The 23,287-nt window shown below is 38.8% G+C and overlaps 1 protein-coding gene across 1 annotated transcript in view; it reads right to left on the bottom strand.

Moving 5' to 3' along the window:
* The window catches only part of Thsd7b (thrombospondin type 1 domain containing 7B), a 571,555-nt gene that overhangs the window by 512,668 nt on the left and 35,600 nt on the right, over nt 1-23,287 (bottom strand). Inside the window, exon 3 of the mRNA XM_029563816.1 lies at nt 17,516-17,685. Within this exon, the coding sequence (XP_029419676.1) occupies nt 17,516-17,685 (170 nt within the window). The remainder of the gene's footprint in view (nt 1-17,515; nt 17,686-23,287) is intronic.

Below are 23,287 nucleotides of genomic sequence, written 5' to 3' on the forward strand. Positions count from 1 at the left end.
TCCAGTGGCCTGAAAGCCTGTTTCTTTATGTTCATGCACCAACCCTGGGTCTTATAATCTTTCTGTCTCCTCTTCCACAATGGTCCCTGAGCTGTAGGTAGGTGAGGTTTAATATATTATCTCTATCAAGGAACACACATCCTGCAGTCACTTATTCTCTAAAACTTATCCATTTGTGGCCTTCTGTGTGCATCGTACTCTATTGCATGAGAAAGCTTCTCTGGTGAGAGTTGAGAGATGCATTAGTTTTCTTTCTGCTCCCATTCCACTATGTTCCGTGAACCTTAGGTGCAGAGGTTCCACCGTAGATGTGACACTTAGGGCTTGGCATCTCTCAGACACTTATTCTCTGTGAGTGACCAGTGAATATGTATCCTGATGTTACCACAAAAATCAGGAAAATGGAAAAGACCCATGGAAGTAAAAAAAAAAAAAAAAAAAAAAAAAAAAAAAAAAAAAAAAAAAAAAAGAGAGCCAGAGAGAAAGGGATAGGAGGAAACAGATGTTACCAAGGGGGATATGTGGAAAATTTGGGTATTCAACTGGGAAGGGAGGAAGGAAGGATATAAAAGAAATCTTGGTGGTAAAGGGGAGAAGAAGCTCAAGAGAGGGGGGATAATAGGAGATAAGTATTATCAAGGGGAAATAGGGGTACTTTAAATAGGGAGGGAGGAGGAAGGTTAGACAGGGAGAGAGAGGGGAGAGATAAATAAAGCTGCACTGTAATGAAACAACAGAGGGAAATGTATTAGTTCAAAAACTTACTGAAAAATACACATAAATGATCTGACTAGGAGTACATGAATTTTCCTGAAGGCTATGTAACACAAAATATGCTGTCAGAAAAGAAAAACCTCCCTTTGAGTTGTTGGTTAGGGTAGACCAAGACACTCCCAAAATAACACAAGCTATTGCCATAGCCCTTGACCTCCCAAAACTTGAAGGCAAGACCTATTGCTGGGTCAGGACATACTTCGGACACAGGACTTAGAATAATGAAGGTGAAACTGACCTGGAAGCCCCTCCCTGAAGACTAGCCCTCATAGTTCTGGAGGACACTATGCAAGCTGCTAAGGGAGAACATCAATCAATGGTCTACCACAGCTTTAAGGCCTAATAACCACAACAATGATTGGCACAGCAAACAATAATGGTGCAATAGTGGAACTTTTATTTAGGGTGTAAATCAACAGCTATCTAATTGGACTTAAAGCCCTCTCAATGGGAGGGGACTCATGGGTGGCACTGTAAATATAGCCAAATATACATGACTGGAGAGGTTAAGATATATCTTGACTTCAAGCCCTCACTCACACAAACTAAAGAAGGATTGGTTTGGAGTTGACAATGACAATGTTGGGTACAATTATTAAAAACAATGACACTGCTCTATGAACACAGGAAATTTCCCTACCTCGTCAAGAGAAAGGTCTACTCTGTCACTTACTTGTTCAAAAAGAAACATTTCTAAAGACAAACACATACATGGGTTCTTCCAAAAAAATAGAAGATGAAGCTAGGAGGGAACAGGCATTGTAGTAATCATGGGGATCGAAATGATAATATCCCATTGAACAAGTGGAGAAAGCACGCCATACAATACTAAGGTAAGGTATAATGATCAATAAGTCTTATAGTCTTCAGTGACTGTTCCCTCTGATATTCCTTTAGCCACGTTCACCTCTCCATGCCCCAAATTAACTATGACACTGCACCCAATAGTCAATTTTACCCACCACGCCGTCTTCTTTCTTCTCCCTGCTCTTCCCTTCCATTGTGTTTCCTTGTTTGAATTTGGAAGGGCTTTCTCCTTTCCTGGGTTTGACAATCTCCATTTAAACATCAAAACTCTCTGGCATATTCTAGTACCTATCCTTTAGTACCAAATATCAAGAATAATCAGATAAGAGTCATGTTTATCATCTACATTCCACCCCCTCAAATTCTCATCTATATAGTAGTTGAGAAACAAAGATACAATATTGAGAAACAGATCTACTTAGTAAGGGTGGACCTTTTCATCCATAAGATATAGGTGATAAAGGTTTACCATGACAACACGGTATAAGAAAACTTCTGTAAAAAGCTGAGTTCAAGAGGTGTGATATATGTTCAAAATAGAATCACAAGTAAGAGAAAGTCAAGAACCTTTAAGAAGTCTTACATGTGACATAAAAAGAAGAGCACAGCATATTGACCTGCAACAGGGTCTAAATCTTACTGCACAGTACTCCCTCTATGAAGGATAAAAGAGAAACCAGGACAAAAGAATTAATACACTTGGCCTCAGAATTGTGAGAACAAGCAGATTATGTGTGGTATTTAGCCACCATATCTTTTAAGCTTTTATTCCACCTCAAACAACTTGGAAACTGAGTAAAAAGATAATTATCTTTGTCTCTATTAAAGGTTACATATTTTCAAGGATCTGGGAGTTTCTTGCAGGGTCATGAAGAAAAGCCATGTGGCTTATATAAGATACAATAATTAACCAGTTAAGGGGAATCCATGGTCTTAGATAAGAAGAAATTAGAGTTTGCAAAGTCATTAAAAGCTTTGATGCTGAAGCAAGACTCCACACTGAGCCCTCCTACCTAAAGGGATTTTCATTGGAATAAGTACTCCTGGGAGCCCTATGGTTCCTGGGGCTTCTTTCCAATCCAAGGAAATTGAATACTTGCTGAATTTAGCTGTGAAGAAATTAGACTGAAGGGTAAATTAGTGTGAGGGGAAACTTGCTTTAAGTTAGTGGGAAAGGTATGTTTCATAAGCATATGAACTTTCCTGCCAGGTTAAAGGACAGAAAATTGAAGCTGGAAGTTTGAGGCTTAGGTCTCCAACTCCCCAACTCTTAGACGTCAGGCAAGTGTCAAATTCTGTAGTCTCAGTTTGCACATTTTACAATAAAACTGTTGGGTTGTCAATCTTTGTAATCTCTTCTAATAATGACAATCACCTGAAATTTCTCAATTTCCATCTTCCAGATTAGGCTCATGGACACAACCTCCATCAGAGGAACCCAAAAAGCAATGTGCTTAGTAAATATCCTAGGAGTATTCATTTTATCAGGACTATTGATAGTTCCTCATTAAGGGATAGTTAAATTTAGTCTTTGTAGATCTTTGTTTCCTAAAGTATTATATTAATTCATAGTTATCCTTAACCTAAATAAAGAAATGTATAAAGGTGTTATTAAATAATAAATAGAGTTTATTTGAATGAAGCTCTAAATCCCTAAAAAGACAGATGTAGTCATAGTAAAGAGTATACTCAAAGAATCTCCTCAACCTTATACTGCATCTTAGCTAGCAGGAAGGAGACTGACATGTGCATATCTGAGGGGAGAAATAAAAAATCTGTAAGTCCTAATCCATTATATTCAATGAAAGAAGACATTGCAGATCACAAGGAAAGATAGCACTATGCATGCAGAAATTATTTTCATAACAAAATTTTATATCCATATCCCTACATTAACTATTGCCACGGGAGGGGAATAAATACATTTCTCTATCCTTATCTTTAAAAGGGGGCATGTTGAAATCAATCAGGTGATACACCTGCTAAAGGTAAGTGTTATTCTGAACAATATAAAACAAATCAGAAATTCATTCACCTAATTCCCAGTGCAGTTTTCTTCCTACTTATTTCCCTAGTATCAAAAAGTAGTAATTATTGTCTCTGTTTCTGTACATCTGAAATTCTGTAATGCAACAGAGTGTCTGGTACCACCCTAAGCCAAGGCACGTACTCTGCTTTAAATGACTGGAGCTGAGTCGAGGTATGCAGTTGATGTATCAGAACAGCAATTCCCTCAACATAGCTGATACTAAATTTCAACAAGTGATACACAAAATAGAAGCCATAAGAGAAGAGACCATAATAAAAGCAATAGCTACAGGAAGATAGTAGCTATCAGACCACTTGTCCTCAAGGTCAAAGCCAGAACAAAAGAATTACTATTAAGAAAAAAAAATGGGATAGTAGTATAGCTCAGTAGTAGAATACTGGCCAAGTATGTGTGAGAGTCTGGGTCAATCTCTTTCACCATAACAATAAATAAGTGACCTACACAGCAACAAAATCAGTTTTTTAGAGATTAAATATTTTTTATCTGAAATTTTTGGAATAGAAAGTGACTCATATTTCAGAGATGTTAAGATTTATTGGTATATTTGCATAAATTTTAATAGATAAGCATTTATAGCTTGAAAATTCAAACTCTTCACTCAGAATTTTTACCTTCAGAAATACTATGAAATAAAAATTTCTAATTTTATAGATCATCTTTCCCCCCTTTTGTAATTTTGTGGGGAATGCTTTGCTACAGTGATATCAGAGGGAAGGGACTCAACTATGACCTGGCAATGCAGGCCATAGTCTGTCTGCAGTATGATTTCCAGAACATCAGCTATATATCATATCATGAGTTTCTGCAACAAAAATTTGCTACACAAATACCTCATATAAAATTTTCTCATATTTAGGAACCTACACATCAGTACTTCAGCGCATCTGTAATAGCCATTTGATTCTGAGAAATGTAATCTGAGAGTGCGATCACTTTCTAAATAAGTAATTTTTAAACTTTATTTTTATTTAATGTGTATGAGTGTTATGCCTGCATGTGTGTAAGTGCACCCATGTTGTTCAGTGCCCACAGAGGACAGAAGACGGCATCTGATACCCTGGAACTGGAGTTACAGATGGTTGTTAGCTGCCATGTGGGGATTTGAGCCCAGCAAGAGTGACCAGTGCTCTTAACTGCTGAGCCATCTCTCCAGTTCTCTAAATAAACAATTATAACTATACAGTGTGACTATAATAATTGCTCCTGTATACATTATGAAGTGGCATACCTGCTAAAATCTTTTAAACACAAGGTTGTTTTCATCAATCTAGAGTTTTAGAAGATGTAGAAATTTTATTGTTTCATATAGTAGAATTAGCCCTTTCTGATTACAATTCAAGTACCACTATACAATTTATGGTGTGCATTTATTTATACTTTCATACAAAGGATAATATTAAAGCGTGTATGTGTGCATGTGTGTATTCTCTATGTTATGGAAAAACAAACCCTATGTGTCTGTCATTGTGTGTGTGTGTGTGTGTGTGTGTGTGTGTGTAAGTCAATACTTGTTTTCCCCAGAGATACTGACAGTTGGAGTCCCAGACTATAATTTCAAAACTGTTTGAAGGAAGCAGGGTGGATCTAAGAGGAGATGGGGAAGGGTGTCTATGATCATAATAGATTACATCCAATTCTCAAAAAATCAATTAACTTTTTTTAATTTTAAAAATATTTTATTTATTATTTTTATTTTATGTGTATGAGTGTATTGCCTGCATGTATGTGAGTGCACCCATGTCGTGCAATGCTGTGGAGGTCAGAAGAGGGCTTATTCCCCTGGCACTGGAATTAAGGATGGTTCACAACTGTCAGGTGGGTGCTGGAATTGAACCTGGGTCCTCTGCAAAAGCAGTCAGTGCTCTTAACTGCTGAGCCATCTCTCCAGCCCTAACATATTATTTTAAAAAAAGTATTTGTACAGCAAGTGACCTTGCAAGAGAGAGATAATGTCACCATCTGGGGTGAAGTTGGGCAGTGTTGCCTGAAACCGCTTTATAAGACCAGGCTTCTAAAGCTCAGCGTTCCTCTCTTGTCACATTATCTACTATGCGTACAGGCGTTATGTGGCACTGTGTTTCACTGCTAGAACTGAGTGAGATTCAAGAAACTGATATAAAAGTGACTTTTTTTAGGGACATTGCTGTGAGAACAAATCACCCTTTGTCTCTGGCCAAGGAGTATAATTGCTTCTGGTAGTATCTATGAAACCGTCACAGGCTAACATAGCGTTTCATTGATCATGTACTGTCTTAAGCTCTTTACAGTTCTTGATACATGAATATATGAGTTATTGAAATTTAAATTCACAAACAGTCCTTCCTATAACAGACTTGAACAGTTCCTTTAGAATTACTTATTACTAAATTTTCCACTTGTATTCTAAGAAATCCTGGATATTATTTTATGACTGTCTATTTTGATTAAGTGGCAGCCCTGGGAAATGGTTTCAAATACACTAACTCCAAATCCTCATGTGTTCACCACGTTTTGTGCATATTAGATGTAGCCACAGAAAGCTTCTTACACCAAAGTCTGCAGGGCAAATTCTAGTCAACTGGGGTGCTTTGAATGTGCTGTTGATATGCAAATTCCAAGTAGAGTGCTCACTCATTTCTGAATGCGTATACCATGTGAGGACTCAAAGAGACTCAGCAATAAGGAATGATTGCTCATACTGACTGCATCCCGTCAAGAAGACAATAAAGTATCCAATGTCTGGACCAGCCTCTACTAGCTCTTAAACATTTAAATTTTTATCTCTTTGTAGAAAGAACAGGGTATATAACTCAACTATTGAAAGAAATTTCCCATTGGGTCATATTCTAATTCCTTAATTTTACAGATGAGGAAGCTGAGGCAATTTCATGTTAATAGAAAATTGAAAGGCAAAGTCCTTTGCTCTTCTAGGATGTTAATTTAATCTTGGTTTTGAAAAAATATGTTTTATACACCTGAAATATGAGTCATCATATTATATCCATGCAATCTGCTTTTATTTCTCTCTCCAAATTGGCTTCAGCTTCTTTGTATTGTGGGTGGATTGTTCGTATCTCCATTCCCAAATGTATGGCATGGTGCCTTGCCTATAAAATTATCTTAATAAATGTGTGAATGCTTAACAAAAAATGCTACCTTGTGATTTTTGAGTCTTTTATGTGTTGGATGCTGCGGTGTGATTTTTTTCTCTCCTTTAAAAATGGATCATCCTGACAACTCTAATGCTATTTCAATTTTACAGATGAAAGAACTAGAAGATTATTGAGACTGAGTGCCTTCTCTGACATCATACAGCTAAGCCATGGGGCAGCTCATCCCAAATCTGGCAATCCCTGCCTCAAATTTATGGCGTTAATTGCTAAGCAATTGGATCTCTGTGTATTCACAATATACCAAATAATCCATTCAGTCAAAAGAAATACCTTGTTTCTTAACTTTTAAAGAAGCACTAACAGATTAAGTATTTGTACCTAGATGTTCCTTGGTGCAAGTTCATCCACTGGAGCCTAGTCAGCCTATCTAGAGTCACTTCCTTAAACAAGATCAACTCTCCCTCACCCTGAAGTAATCAGTTGACAATAGTTCACTGGCTAAGGTTGGGGCCTGCTGCCCATTTCCTGAGTTCTATGCTGGGTTTTTGTCTGACTGAATCAGCATGGGTCTTGTGCATGGTGTTAGCAATGATGCAAGTTTGGGATGGGGGTCTAAATTTGATTAAGATCTATTATATGAAATGCACAAAAACTCAATAAAAACCTACATTAAAAAATTAAAATCAATAAAAGAAACACTAAGTATTCATTTATTTCTCAGTGTAAAAATGAGGCTTTGGCATGCAGAATTTTAATCAACAAAAGGTGTCCATATCTTTCTCTGGGGAGCCTGCAAATGCATTGTGCTATCTGGCAAAGGGGAATTAAAATTTCTGATGGAATTAGGACTGCTGGTAAGCTGAGCTTTAGAAGGGAATTTGTACTATCCTACATTATCCACATGGGCCCAGTGCAGTCACAAGGCACTTATCAATGGAGGCAGAAGAATTTGAATCTGAAAAAGAATTAAAAGTGCTCCATTGCCGATTTTGAAGATAGAGAAAGAAGCCATGAGACAAGTGACAAAAGTAACGGGAAAGACAAGCAGCAATTTCTCCTCCAGGACCAGAAAGAATGCACTCACACTGACACCGTGACCTCAGCCCTCTGAGGACTAGTGTGGACCTTTGGCCTCCAAACTGGAAGATATAAATATGTAATATGTTAAGCCTCTAAATGTGTAGTTATAGCAGCAAGAGAAACCAGAACAGGGTAGAGCAGAAATGAACATCTGTAGAAGCAAGAGCTAGATGCTCTCAAACATTCATGTGTCCCTTCCAGAGCACAGAGTTGGTAGTGGGATGATCTTATCCACATAGGGGCCACAATTTGCAGACCTTGTACTGATTTGCCTGTACTGAGGCAGGGCTACAGTGAAAAGTTCTCGATCTTATCCACATAGGGGCCACAATTTGCAGGAACCCTCAGAGACCTTGTACTGATTTGCCTGTACTGAGGCAGGGCTACAGTGAAAAGTTCTTTGAACACTGTGGGAGTATATCAACTTTGAGTCAAGACATGAAAATTATAGGCTGTGCTCCTCATGCTCTCTGCATCCTGCATTCTGTACTGAAAGTATCTGACCACAGGCACACAAGGCTCTGTGTGCAGAGCCATGTGTTAAAAGCATAGATTGCCCTTCGTCTGGAAAGAAGTAAGAAAAAGTGGAAATTTCACTAGAAAACTCTAACTGTCATCAATATAAGAAAGAGTATGAGAAATGCATAGAGGAAAATAAGTAAATAGAATAAACAAATGATATTTGGAGGTTTAAGTAAACAAAATTTGCTGATAGATTAAACATGGGTTAAGGGACCATTGGTATCTAACACTTTTCTAACCAAGGTATCTAACACTTTTCTAGTATGAGTCCTTAGAAGAGAGACTATTTTAGAACTCCTGACACACTGAAAACAACTCTGATATGTGTATGGGAAGGATAGAGAAGATTCCAGTGCAGGCAATGCCAAATTAAAATTGTCTGTAGTGTATTCAAATAGGAATGGCCATGTCTAGAACTATTTCAAGTTTATAAAGCACTAAGATAACTTGGGTGAAGGTGTTTCAGAGTTATAAATATAATTAAATCTTAGAATCTTAGGACATCTTAAGAGAAATAAACTCAAGATGTCTATTGTATATCATAACAACTACAGTTAGTATTAACATTTGTATATTTGGAAACTGCTAAGGAAATAGATATTCAGGACTCTTACCATCAAAGTAGTGAGGTCATGCATATGCTAAATAGTTTGAGTTAGTCATTCCTCCGTGTGTCAGTACCTCAAAACATGCTGTGTATCAGATCTACAGTTTTACTTGTTAATAAAAAGAAAAGTAGAACTTAAAAGATAAAAGGGATACAATCATATATTCCACATTGAGACATGGAGGACGTTGGAATTAGAAACATCAACATTCAGCTGGTTTTCAAGATTTTTCTCTTGATGAAGGAATCAATTCCTTCCCATGAGAACCTGAAGAAATGGCCAGAGGACACAGGAGCCACTTAACTCTTCCTGAGCACATGGGGCTGATAAGTGACTCTTCCCTTCTGTGAGAAGGATCTACAGAGAGGTTCAAATTAGAGAGTGGGGATATGCAAACAAGCATTTGGTAAGCATGCTAAAACTGTCCTGCAGGAAGGTACAGACAATAAATGGCTATTTCTCCTCCATTCTACCTATCATATATCCAGTTATTAAACAATACTGGAGAAATGGATTTGGAAGCAATAACTTTGTTCCAGAAATTCTGCTGCTAGGAGGAGCCTCATTACCTCTTGGCTTGGCATTCAGAAAAAAATCCAGTCTAGCTGACAAAATGAAGCTGAGTGAGATAGTCAACTAAAGACTACAAATGCACTTGCCAAAAGCAATATTCTAACTCTGTTTAAAAAAAAAAAGAACTTGACTGTTCATTAATGAGGGGCAGGTGTATGTGAAAAATGGAATAAAGGAAAAGTTGTCCCAAAGTGAAAAGAAGTGCCTGCAATTAAGCTGTAAGAATGTAGGCAGGAGTTTGTGTGAATTTGTTCAAGAAATATATACTGAGTTCTTATCTATCATTTGCAAGAAAAATGTGAACTTCTGAGAAGCCCACCATGAGCACTGAAAATCTGCTTGCTGTCAAGGTTTATGCTAGATGAAGGAGAAGAAAATGTGAATCTGGACAATGAAGAAATAAGAGAAGAAAATTGAGGTTATCAAAGAAGAAAGAGAAAATATAAACATGGAGGAAGAGAAAATCATGCTGGTCAGTAGCTTTCAGCTATACATATAGACTCATGTAGAAATATTGTATGTGTAATTTTTCAGTAGGCTTTTGGACTAATATGATTTTCTCTGTTTTTTTACACTAGCTAGGCATTATTTATCTCTCCTCTCTGAAACAGTGCCAGACAGGAAACATCTTCCTTTGAGTTGTTGGCCAGGGTACTCCAAAGGACTTCCAAAATTACACAGGCTATTGTCACAGCCCTTGATTGCCTCCCAGAACTTGCAGGTTAAGACTCTATTGCTGAAGGCAGGACATACTTCAGACATAGGATTTGGAGCAATGGAGCTAGAACTGACCTGGAAGCTACTTCCCCTGAAAGCTAGCTCTCATAGCTTTGGAGAGCACTAAACAAGCTGGTAAGGGAGAACATTAATGAATGGTCCAACCCCAGCTTCAAGGCCTAATAATGACATCAATGACCAGCATAGCAAATGGCATTGGTGTAGTAGTGGAACTTTTATCTCGGGAGTAATTAACAGCTACCTAATTGAACTTAAAGCCCACTCAATGGGAGGGAATTCATTTGTGGTACTATAAACCTAGCCAAATACACATAAATGGAGAGGTCATAAATCTTAGCGAAAAAACCCAAAACTGGTCATATTGCTAGATAAATGTAATTTACTATTGCCTAAATTTAGATCCTTAAATTTATAGCCAAGTATCCCAGTCACCACCTATCAAAAAATCCTCTTTTTTCAGAAGAAGAATCTCTTTTGACAGAGATTATTACAGAGTTCCAAAACTGGTCAAACACAGAGATTGTCTGTGGATTGCCCAAGCCTAAGTGGCACTAATGCAACCTCTACACCTAAAGCTTACAGAACATAGAACAAGGGATCAAGAGAACACTAATGTATCTTTCAATTCTCATCAATGAAGCTCCCTCAAGCAGCAAAGTGCCAGGAACACACAAGGTCAGAAATGGTCAAAATGTAGAGAATGAGAGTCTACAGAGCGTGGGTCCTTGGACAGGAACCTTATATAAAAATGCGCCCACTCAGAGCTCAGGGACCACTGTGGAAGAGGGAGCAGAAAGATTGTAAGAGCCAGGGAGGAGGTGCATGTCCAGACGGAAACTGAGTCCTACAGGCTCCTGGGACCCTAATCATATAAACCCACAGCAACAGTGTCAGCAGGCACAAGACCCATGCAAACTCAAGCAGACAAGAAACCCAGCACAGAACTGTGGAAATGGACAGCAGGTCCTAATCTTAGTGGGAGAATTATTGGCAGCTGCTTACTACTGGGTAAGGAAGAGCTGATCTTCTTAAAAGGAGGGACTCAAGCTGGGCGTGGTGGCACAAACCTTTAATCCCAGCACTCGGGAGGCAGAGGCAGGCGGATCTCTGAGTTCAAGGCCAGCCTGGTCTACATAGTGAGTTCCAGGAGAGCTGGGGCTACAGGGAGACCCTATCGCAGAAAAGACCAAAAAGAAAAAAAAAAAAAGGAGGGACTCTATATCACTGACTAGACCCCAGTGGATGAATTTGCACTGAGGGACATCTGGGGACACTAATTTAACATGATAGGACTTAAAACAAATGACAGAATGTATGAGTTTCAGTTTGGGGGGCTATGGGCAGATGCCAATGGGGAAGGGGGAGCTAAAATTAAGATGTTTTGTATGAAATACACAAAAATTCAATAAAATTTTAAAAATGCTGGTCGTAGTCTGCATTCTTTCACACCGATTTTGTGTCTTCTCTATTTGGATAAATCTTTACTGTCTCTCATTCTTTCAACACATATTCACTGAGTCTTGTAGTAGACATCCTCTAGAAAGCAGAGCCTATGTGAGAATTTGGTGTTCATACTTATTTGGGAAATGAAAAAACATTGAAAAATCTAAACTCATATACAATTCTAGGTTCTTGATAATCTCCCTCTTCTATGATGCTAAAAGTTTGGTTTCATTAACACATAGCATAAAATCATCAACTCAGTTGGGTCAATTTTGAAAATAATTATAGTATATTGCACAAAGAAAATTTCTCGGTGCACAGCTTTTCCATCAACCATCCAGCCTCTCTCCTTTCTTCATTAATTTCCTGTTCTTACTTAAATGATGTAAATTATATCTTGAGCTAAAATTAGGACATTTATAATGTCAAGAAGTGCCTGATAATTTAATTAATGATTAAAGTAGGAGCTCTTCAATATTTTTCCCAAGTAGAGTAATGCAATAAATACTTCTGTATCACACTAACACAAGTTTGTTACACTTGATTTAGAAAATCATTAAACTTAGATTTAAAAAAAAAGCATCAAACACATCCAATGAAAATCAATCTCCATGTAGACTCCTGGTGACTAAGTTGTCTCTATGTATTCAATAATTCTTCTCTAAAAAATGCTCTCATATTTTACATTTTAAGAGCCATATTCAAGTTATGTATAATTGAAGAGGCATATTTACTTATGATATTTTTGTTAATCTATCATCTATCTATCAATCAACCATATGGACTATGTTTGCCTCCACAATAAGGCTTGAGTAATAAGAGTATACACTGTTGTTTTTACTAGCTTTCTTATTTCCTTTCAATTCCAGAAAATTTGCTTATATATACCAGGGTTGTCTATACTAAGACTTTGTTAGGGTAACAAAGTATTGTCCTTATATAAGAAAGAAATGGCATCAAACTCAACCCTAGAGACCCAGAGCACCTGTGGACTTAGGAGCCTATAACAATAACCTATGAACCAAAGGACTTTCAAGGCCCAAACACCATCCTACAGAGTTTGTAGGTTTGAGATACAAGTAGGGAGAGAATGCAGAATAATAGAAAGATTACAAAGACTTGACTTATGATATCATCCTTCCCTCTCCTTATTCCTCCTCCCTGCTTGCTCTCCTTTCTCCTCTGTCTCCCTCTTGTGCTTATTAATAGCAGGAAATATGCACCTGTCTTCACTTACCTCTCCACCCACTTCCACCGCTGCCTGCTTCATTGAGAGGAATATAGAGACTGGTTTATTGATGATAAGCTTCTACTTCCCCTTGCCGACTTTCCCCACACCCATCATCCCAATAACTGAGGATGTTTTCAAGGTGGGAACATTACTATCCAAGTCTCTTTGGGCTTCAATTGTCATCAGTATCCTTGCTCATTAACAAAGGTTATCTGATTAACTCATCTCTCCTTCTCTCTGAACATATCAGTAAAAATGCTACCACTTTGTTTAAACAACCTCATCTCCCTGCTCAGGGTGATAATAGGGGTAACTCCTAACACACTACTTCCATGACACCTTATTCTCACAATGAAATGAGCTTATTGATGTGGAAACCAATTTCTATAGACAAACAAAGGAAAAATCCCACCCGTGAAATGAGGGTGGAATATCTATTTCAATTGCTCCTTAAGATGTAGATCCATCTGTTCAAAATGAAATTTCCTACATTTTATTCCTTAAACCATTTTGGATAATCAGATAAGTTTGCAAATAGGACATCACCACTCATGAGAATTTCCAAAGTATGCTGACATTTGAACATTCTTACACATAGCAAAGCATTAGAGATTTGTTCTTTGCTTTAAAAGCCTGCAGATGGGGTGGGAGAAAGGCTACAATCACACTATCCAAAATGAAGAATTAGGTCTAGAACAGCACAGAAGGCATAGTTTTCCAGTGCCTGTGAAATTTCTTTATTCCTCAAAGTTGCCTCATAGCAGTACACAGGCCAACTCAGAACACAAACATATCCATTCATGCCTACGACTTCTCCTCACCCACAACTACAATATTCTTTTCTAGTGGCCCTCCAGATCTCCTGCAAGCATAACCTCCTTTGTGAAGATCACCCTCTGGTTTCATTTAGTGCACTGAATCATATGATGCCTGTAATGACACAAGACAAGATATAAGAACATAAGCCTTACATTGCTTTCCTAATTAAAAGATAGTAAATTATTGGAGGGCACACTTAATATTTTATTATTTATTAGTTTTACTTTATGTGTATGAATGTACTGCCTGCAAGTAAGTGTACCTGTGTCATGCAATACCCATGGAGGTCAGAAGAGGGTGTCAGGTCCCCTTGAACTGGAGTTATGGATGATTCTTAGCTGCAGTGTAGGTGCTAGGAACAAAACCCAGTTCCTCTGAAAGAGCAGTCAGTGCACTTAACTGCTGAGCCTCTCTCCAGTCCCTGGAGGGGGGCACATTTATAATGATAGTACCTTATACACAGCCAATATAGCTTGGGTATGACAGAATATTTTTGAAAAGAAACTGAATATTATCAATTGTAAAAAAAATATTTTTAATGGCAAGAGAGATGGTTCACTGGGCAAACGTATATGATGTCACTAAGACTACAACCTTCATTTGATCCCCAGAACCCACAAATTAAAGGTGTGTGCCACCACATCTAGCTGTTTCCTCATTTTTGAAACCACCTCATCTACAAACACACCACCCACATCATCAAAACTGAGCTTTTTTCTTTTCTAAAAATATCATTATGTTTTATAAATGAAACTTTGGGAAAATTAAAATTTTGATAAAAGATTTAAAAATTGAAGTAGAAAATAGGTAAGTCATACTATACCTGTTTTATAAAATTTTTATTTATGTATTTGTCCCTGAAGATTCTAAAACTGTAGTCACCAGTTAAAGAGATGAGATGAGATAGATAGATCCCTAATATTTGAAAGGATAACCTGTAGCTATTAGTCTAAATTCTGTTTTTCCAAATTCAGAAGAAGAATGGCAAATCTTATTTTGTCTCAAAACATAAAATATGCAAGTTGTTACTTTCTATAACTGAAACTATAGAAGGAAAAATAATTATTGCTTTTAAAGCAATGCTAGTACTGGGTGTGCATCAGTTGTTGAAGACGCTAAAGTGTCTGTAAGACTTGTCCCACAAGGTGATCAGCTCAGCTCACAGCTATAGATGCTTCTGGAACTCTGAGAGTTCTTGTCATAAAAGGGCATCTAGCAGGAAAAGCCTCAGGGAATAAAAAGCACACATTGCCACAGTGAGAAAGCTTGCATCTTGTTTTCGGGACCAAAGTCCTCAGAAGTTGTATTCATGCTTCCCAAGCCCCAGAAACTGCTCCCATGCCTAGCACAACTGCGGAGGGTACAACCTCTGTTCCCTAAGCAGCTGATAAAAGCCACACATTCTTCTAGAATGCAGGCACTGTTATCTACTTTTGGTTTTTTATTCAATCAACTTGCATAAATCTGAGTAAGTTTTCTAGTCAACATCCTCATCATCCTAAACTCTGCATCAACTGGGCCACAGTTGAGACTGTACCCTTTAACAGAGAACTGTTACGTGAATAAATCTTCTATCTTTGCCTCCTTTTCCAGCTCCTCTCCTTATCCTTTTTAGATAAATTAAAATTTGGCAATAAAATGGTGGACTCTTGATATTTGAAAGGGATGTGTCTGTAGAAATGTACACATTCACCAATTTAATAAAACAGGGGAGAGCAGGGTGAGGAGTGAGTTAATGAAAACTAAGGATGTATGAAGAAAACTTATAGAAACCCACTAGTTGGTAAGAAAAAATAGTCTATAAAAAAAGGAGACCAAATTGAAGTACTCTCCATAGGTGGATAGAGGACATGGGTTACTACATCAAAATCTCAGTGCCAGGCACAGAATCTCTCCCTATGAGTTACTGGCTAGGGATGTATCAGAGGTACGTGAAACAATACACGCTATTGCCATTGCTCTTGGTTGCCTACCACCCCGAGAAGGTAAGACCTTAGTGCTGAAGATATTACTCACTTTGGATGGAGGACATAGAGAACTCAATCTAGACTTTCCAGGAAACTCTCTTGCTTCTGGCAAGCTTACATAGTGCCAGAAGGTGCTGTGTAGGCTGCTAGAAGTGAAAAGACATCAGTGGTCTCAAGTGCTAGACTCTGAATGCTATAATACTGACCTGCATGGTATGATATGCCCACTGATGCAATAGTGGGATGATGGTTACAGCATTAACCAATCACTTTCTGATTGAATGTGATGGCAAGCTGCTCCTCAGGTGGGATTTCATGCCTGGCACTGTAAACAGGGTCAAAAGACTAAGGATGGGGTTATCATAGACCTTGAGGGGGAAGCATACTCTTTTTGTTATGTTAAATGGCTATGCTTTCAAACTGCCTTCTAAATATTTATACCCATAGATTTGAGTTGCTCTCAACTTTGGTCATAGAAGCTTCTTTTTGCAGTGGGTAATAGTTAATGTAGTGATTCATAGCTGGTCAAAGTGCCAAACAGATGTAACTGTGAAGGTTCAGCTATGGATGGATCATATATTAATCTCCCCCATCCAAGATTCAGGGAACATAGTAGAAGTATGGGCAGAAAGACTGTTAGAGCTGATGGATGAAGAGAGCTGTGAAACACAGACTTCTGGACATGACATGGCTGTGGACACATTGACTCATACCACCTGTGGTTACCTGCATAAGGCCTGCACAAAACCAAGTCAGTCAAATTTCCAACATAAATGGGGGAGATGCCCCTGAGACCTGACCCTTGGTGAGGAGCTATTAGCAGCTGATGGTTTCTAAGAGAGGGAAAGTCACTCTCCTTTGATGTGGCCACTGGTAGATTTCCCATTCCCCAATGGTTGACCCCACAACTATGTGCATATGGGCAACACAAATTGGACTTAGGGGGTTATTGATAACAACAAAAAAACACATGAAGTGGGGAAAGAAAAGTAGAGGGCACTAGGGGGAGCTGGAGGAAGGTAAGGGTGAATGGATATGATCAAAATATATTATGTAAATATGTGAAAATTTTCAAAGAACAAATACATATTAGTTTTAAAAAAATCTCGGAGGGACTTGTGTATGCTGACACATATGCTGAATCATATGAGTGGGTTCCCAGGAGCGTGTAGGACTCTGTTTCCATATGGTCATGCACCCCCTCCTGGCTCTTACAATCTTTCCTCCCACTCTTTTGCGATGGTCCCTGAGCCGTGGGTGGGGCAAAAGGAATGCTATTCATTCATTCCTGTCTCAGTGAAGCATACACCTTAGGTGGAGTTTCTCATTCAACTTTCATAATGGCCCTATAGTGGAAGTGGAAGATGTTCATTTTATTATTGATAGCTTATACTAGTCAAAATTAGTGCAAGTTGAAGAATTACAGGGTAGTGTATAAAATGGTCAAAATGAATATCAAATCTATGAATGTTCATGATGTGCAGTCTCGGAGCTGGAGAGGTAACTCAGTGGTTAAGACCATGAGCTACTCTTGCAGAGGACCTCGATCCATTTCCCAACACTCACATGGCAGGTATCAATCTTGTATAAATCCAGTTGAGGAGGTCTGATATCTTCTTCTGTTCTCCATGGGCATTACATGCACATGATGCACTTAAATACATGCAGGCAATGCACTCATACACATAAAATAAAAATAAAAAATAAAAAAATTTAAAAATGTGTACATTCAAGAAAATTACTGAACTTGTGTTGGAGTGGACTCCACTTCCAGCTAGCAGTACCCTCTTTCCCGGGTGTCAACTGCCTACCTTCCTTGGCCCTCGATGCCATGGCTGCTGGTAGGCTCTGAGCACAGTACACCTCCCGGGTCTGTATCCCACCACCGCATACTGTTCCTGTCTCATGCCAGAGGAGATCCTGTTGCTCCAGGAGAAAAGAGACGTGGCATCCATTCCATTCAGAGGTTCTCCAGGAATACCTGTTTGGTTTGAGTTGTTTAAAAGAATGAGAAATAATGAGGAAGACACATTTCTGATATAAGCAAATGATGACCTTCTTTCTAGCTCATCTCTCCCCGTGGAGGAAGACATCTACTGGCTTTGGATTGCTAAATCCCTTTGATTTTCTAGAAAAAGCCCAGGGTAAGCAGAATGAAGAAAGATAATAAGGCAAGTCATGGGTATGTCTCAGTGTGAAACTGGAAGACAGCGGAGAACTAAGAGGAAAGCTCTGGAGACACAATAAGCCTGACTTAACAACAGCTAGAATTACCATCAGGCTTTACTTCATAGACTTCAGTTGACTCTGTGTGGAAGTCAGATTTTCTTTTTGAATTAGCCAAATAATGTATAAGCTTGTGAATATTTTTTTTTTCAAATAGGCCAATAGGTCTGTAACATCTCAATCCTGATTTAAGAAACACTTTATCCTCATTTGCAACCCTGATATTGGGATACAGATGTTGAGGTGAGTGTGTTAAAATGTATGTTAAATATATGATAAAATGCCTTAATACTCTACATGCCACTATATTTGATCAATGAATTTTTTTCAACATAAGCAGCGTGCAGTTCTTTAAACTGACTTAGGAATGGGTCTCCCTGGTTCATAATTGGTTAGAACAAAAATAAGGAAAAAAAAATTCTAGGGACTGGAGAGATACCTCAGAGGTTAAAAGCACAGCTGCTCTTGCAGAGGACCTGGGTTCAGTTTCCAGCACCCAAATGGTGGCTCACAACCAACTGTAACTCCAGTTCCAGGAGATCCAATGCTCCCTTCTGACCTCTGGCAGCATTACACAGATCAGATGGTGTGCTTACATACATGCAGGCAAAACACTTATATACACAAAAATAGAAAGATTCTAGAAATGCAAAAAAGAGTAAAATACAATAGAGTTTGCATACAACTTAAAACAAAGTTTTCACATCACAACAATCATTCTGTGAAAATCTGAGAAAGATTTTCAGATATAATTTCCTTTTATTGGTTATTATAGCAGTCCTCAAACCCAAACAATTAACATAACCCAGAGCATTCTCAGACATATGAACAGACTCATTACCTTCTGAAATGATAAAGAAAACCTAAAAACATTCTTAAGATTTATCAGCTATGTGATTTCTTAGAAAACAATTTAAAAATTATCATGTTGCCAAGACCATGGAATTACAGAAACTAGGGTAAAACTCAAATTTCAGTAACAGATGTCAAAATAAAGAAGAAAATCTGTAAAAATCCTGACATTGACCAAATTCTTCCCAATGAATGTCATCATTCTAAAAAGCTTGAAAGCTTAGAATCATCAGTCTTGTAAAAAGCCCCTTGTAAAAAAGATTTACACAATCCATTTGGTTTCTTATAACTCAAATTTTCTCCCTTTCTCTTAGTATTTCATTTTCGCATGTTTTTTTCCAAGTTTAAAGCTGTGTCCAAAGAACTGAGTAGATGGCTCAGTTGAGCCTGTGTGAGAACCTGAGTTCAGATACTCAACGTACACATAAAAAACTGGAGCTTTCTGGCCAACCAGTCTGGATGAGTAAGTGAGCTCTAGTTTTAATGAACTACCTTGTCTCAAACACCACATGGAGTGGGATTGAGGAAAACATTCAGCATTGTTCTCTGGAATCCATATGCATATACACTCATGCATGCACACTCCTGCACATTCACACTCACAAACACATACACATATATACCACTCCCACATATACTACATACAAACATATGCAACACACACACACATACACACACACAGGACTTGTCTCCCTCATCTCTAAGTCTTGAGACACAGGTAACGCCCTATTTTAGGGCAAATACAGTGAATTGGGGACTGACTGTAGGACTGGATGGTCACTCAGCTCTTCTACTTCAAGTGTTCTCCCATGAGTCTCCTAAAGAAGGCTCTAAAGAACGCTAGCTATAGAATCTGACTTACTCCAAGGTGCCTATGATACAGTCATCAAGGAAGACAGGCAGAAAGATGTAGGCACTATGCTGGCGACCACAGCCAGCTTTAGAATCACACCAACCTGGTCTGAGTAAGAGCCTTGGCACTTAATCCTTTGATTTGGTCAGCAGTTCTATTCTTGCATTCATAAGCTGCAGATAATCATCCAAACATTGAAGCTGATTCATAGTAAAATATTAATTCTATTTCCTCCCCCTTTTAAAAAATATTTTATTTATTATTTTTAACTGGATAGCTTTAGTGTCAACTTGACACACCTGGGTTGAGGGAGCCTCAATTGGGGAGTTGTCTCTATTGGACTGGCCTGTGGCCATGTCTGAGGGCATCTTCTTGATCACTAATGTGGGAGGGCCCAGCCCACTGTGGGTGGTGCCATCCCTGGGCAGGTGGTGGGCCTGTGTTGCATAAGAAAGCAGGTTGAGCAGGGGCCAGGGGAGAAGGCCAGTAAGCAGCATTCCTCCACGGCCTGTGCTCCAGCTCCTGCCTCCAGGTTCCTGCCCTGAGTTCCTACCTTGGGCTCCCTGATGAACGGTGACCTGGGAGATATAAGATAAATAAACCCTTTCCTCCCCAAGTTGGAAGTGGTCAGAGTGTTTTGTCAGAGCAATGAAGAAACAAACTAGTACACTATGTAAGTGTATCCATGTTGTATAATGCCAATGGAGGTCAGAAGGGGGCGTTGGATCCCCTGGAACTGTCGTTACAAACAGTTGTTAGCCACCATGTATATGCTGGGAACTGAACCTGGATCCTTTGGAAGAGCAGCCAGTGCTCTTAACTCTTGAGCCATCTCTCCAGCCCTCTCCCCTCCCCCACTTTTTTGATATAGGGTCCAAAATATCTTAGGGTGACCTTGAACTGAAACTTGCTATGTAGCCAAGGATGACCTTGAATTCCTGATCTTCCTTCTCTACCTCTAGTGCTCCAATTACAGGCGTGTCCCATCACATCTTATTTATGCAATGCTAGGGATTAAACCTAGGGCTTCATGAATGATAGGCAAGCACTCTACCAACTGATCTACATACCCGTCCTTCCCTTTTTTTATATCCTTCTCTGTGTGTTATTTGTCCATTGCTGCCTCAGTACATGTATACACACACACATACACACACTCACACATATTTATCATGAGGATTTCATAAGTTTCATCAAAAGTTCTATGTTAGGTCTTACTCTGCACTGGACTTTCCATGCTACAGCTTTCAGGCAAGACATGCCCACTGATGCAATAGTGCTATGACTATCACTAGGGTATTTCTGACTAGATTTGAGGCCTGCTCCATGGAAAGGAATTCATGCCTGGCAGTGTAAATCTGGTAAATAGTTCATGGCTGGGGAGGTTATAAGCCATAAGGGGGAACCTACTGTTGTTTTGCTAGATGGTCATTTTGTCAAAATACCTTCTAAATATTATACTTATGCCCAGAGCTTTATGGCGCTTTCAACCTTGATCAGAGAGACCTCTTTTTACTGTGGGCAGTGGTTAGTATAGAGATTAAGTGGCTGTGAGTTCTCAGCTGTAGATGGGACATCTATGTCGACCTGCTCTACCCCAAGTGTTCTAGTTTGTGTGACAAAATACTCTGACCAATACCAACTTAGAGAGGAAAGGAATGGATCATACTGTTTAAATTGCCTTTCCAATTAATTTTTCACAACCCTATAAGAATTAGCAATTGATAGGTTTTGGAAGTCATTGTGAATAAAAATGCAAAGAAAGTTTAATGAGTATAGTTTTACATAAAGGAACACATTTCTGTTGTGAGTTCATTTACCAAAAACATCCAACTTCTACTCAGTGGCAATGGACAAAAAAAATCTCTAAAGGAAAATGGGGGCATTTATCACTATCACTATTGTTTACCATTTTAGAAAATACCAGCTCAGCAAGAGGCAACAAAGAAAGCACCAAGTAAAGGTCTTCTGTGATCTTTTTAAAAATATGGGCCTTTTCATAATCTTTGCTCATCTTTCTTTACTTTATGTTTTCCAAAAGCCTCATCTATGTTTAGTCACAAATCACTGAGAAGCCATGAAAACTGAGCATCCTCAACTCCACCAGCCTAAGAGGGTGTCTCTAGGATCTGACAGAATAAGAAATCAAAGGACTGTGGTGAGCCAAACGTTACTCTCTTGCTTCTTTAGACGCACTTAAGGTGACAGGCCTGCAGCCTCAGGAAATGCTGGCTTTCCAAGTCTGCGACATTCTCTTTAATGCCTGAGCCTGTGTCAAAGACCAGGCTATTCCAAACCCCTGTCTCCAACTCAGTACCTTTCAACACATCCTCATTTTGTCCTCCTGCACAGGAGGGGAATATAGAGAGTCTCAGAGACCTGAGTCCTAAGTCCTTTGAGGAGCAGCACTCTGAATTGGGCTGTGGAAATGCCTCCAGTAGAGTAGATGAACACGAAAAGAAAGAAATGAATCAATTTTCATGCCACCTTGCAGGTGTATAGGATCAATTTGCTTTTTTCCTGAAGGTCTAGATGAACAGAGTAAACATGGCATTAATTTATTTGGGCTGCTAGGGTGTCGCAAAAGATCCCTGAAACTGTAAATATAGCAGCTGACATATCCTGCCTGCTTGTTCTGTGTTAGGCCTACATTAATGAATGAAGATGCATTACTTCAGTTTGTACTCCAAATAATTCTATAATAAAAATATTGTTTACCATTTAAAGATGAGAGAATGGGTATAAAAAGGGACTCTTCCAGTGTCTCATAAATAAGTGGCACAGTAGGATTCAAAGTCAGGTTTACCTGCCTCTGTTGTAACAGTGCACGGAAAACCCATGAAGGTAACTGAGTTGGTGATATTGAGTGCAAGTTCAATAAACAACAGGTGGCTACCTGCCTGAGTATTTCAAGAGCAAGCAAATGCTGGTGCAGATTTGAGAAAACGTGTTCTGGATTGAAACCAAAACAAATACCCTCCCTTGGTCCTGATGCTCTTGTCAGTGATGTCTGACCCATAACATTTCTTGGTCCTGATGCTGCTGTCAGTGATGCCTGACCCATAAAATTTCATAATACCAAAACAATTCTCTTCTAATCACACACATAGTTTTAGAATATCTACTAGCCAGTTGCTTTGTAATTAGACCACTGTGGTCTCATTGGGTCAAATTTAAACACTCTCAGGAGATAATATTTAAAAACAGAATGAGGTATAAAACAAGCAAACGATTCTCGAATTGTGAAAATTCAAATTCCCATTAGCTGATGCCAAAGGCAACTCTCTAAAGGGGAGTAGTAACTTTTAAAGCCCTGAAATCAAACCCTTCACACTGCTTTTTGATCAATTTGTTGGTTAAATTGTCCATTTACTCATGTGAGATCAGCTCTGGTGGCCCTGCTGTTGGGGAGTGAGCAACTTCAGCCACTCTAAAAGCCCAAACCTCCAAGAAAGAGGAAGCCTAGGAATCCAGATACTGGGGCTATACTCCAGGGAAGACAACTCCCAAAAACATAGTCAAGTTAATGCAAAGTTAAGTATGAGAGACAAAAGCCCAACAAAGGTGTTGTCAAGCAGGCCCCCAGGAAACCAAACAAGTCTCTTCAGATGGGAAGTGCACTTCTTTATTCAAGGTATGCCCACTCATCGTT

The sequence above is a fragment of the Nannospalax galili genome, unplaced genomic scaffold (genome assembly GCF_000622305.1).
Source record: "Nannospalax galili isolate Female #2095 unplaced genomic scaffold, S.galili_v1.0 scaffold135, whole genome shotgun sequence".
NCBI classification, from domain to species: Eukaryota; Metazoa; Chordata; class Mammalia; order Rodentia; family Spalacidae; genus Nannospalax; species Nannospalax galili.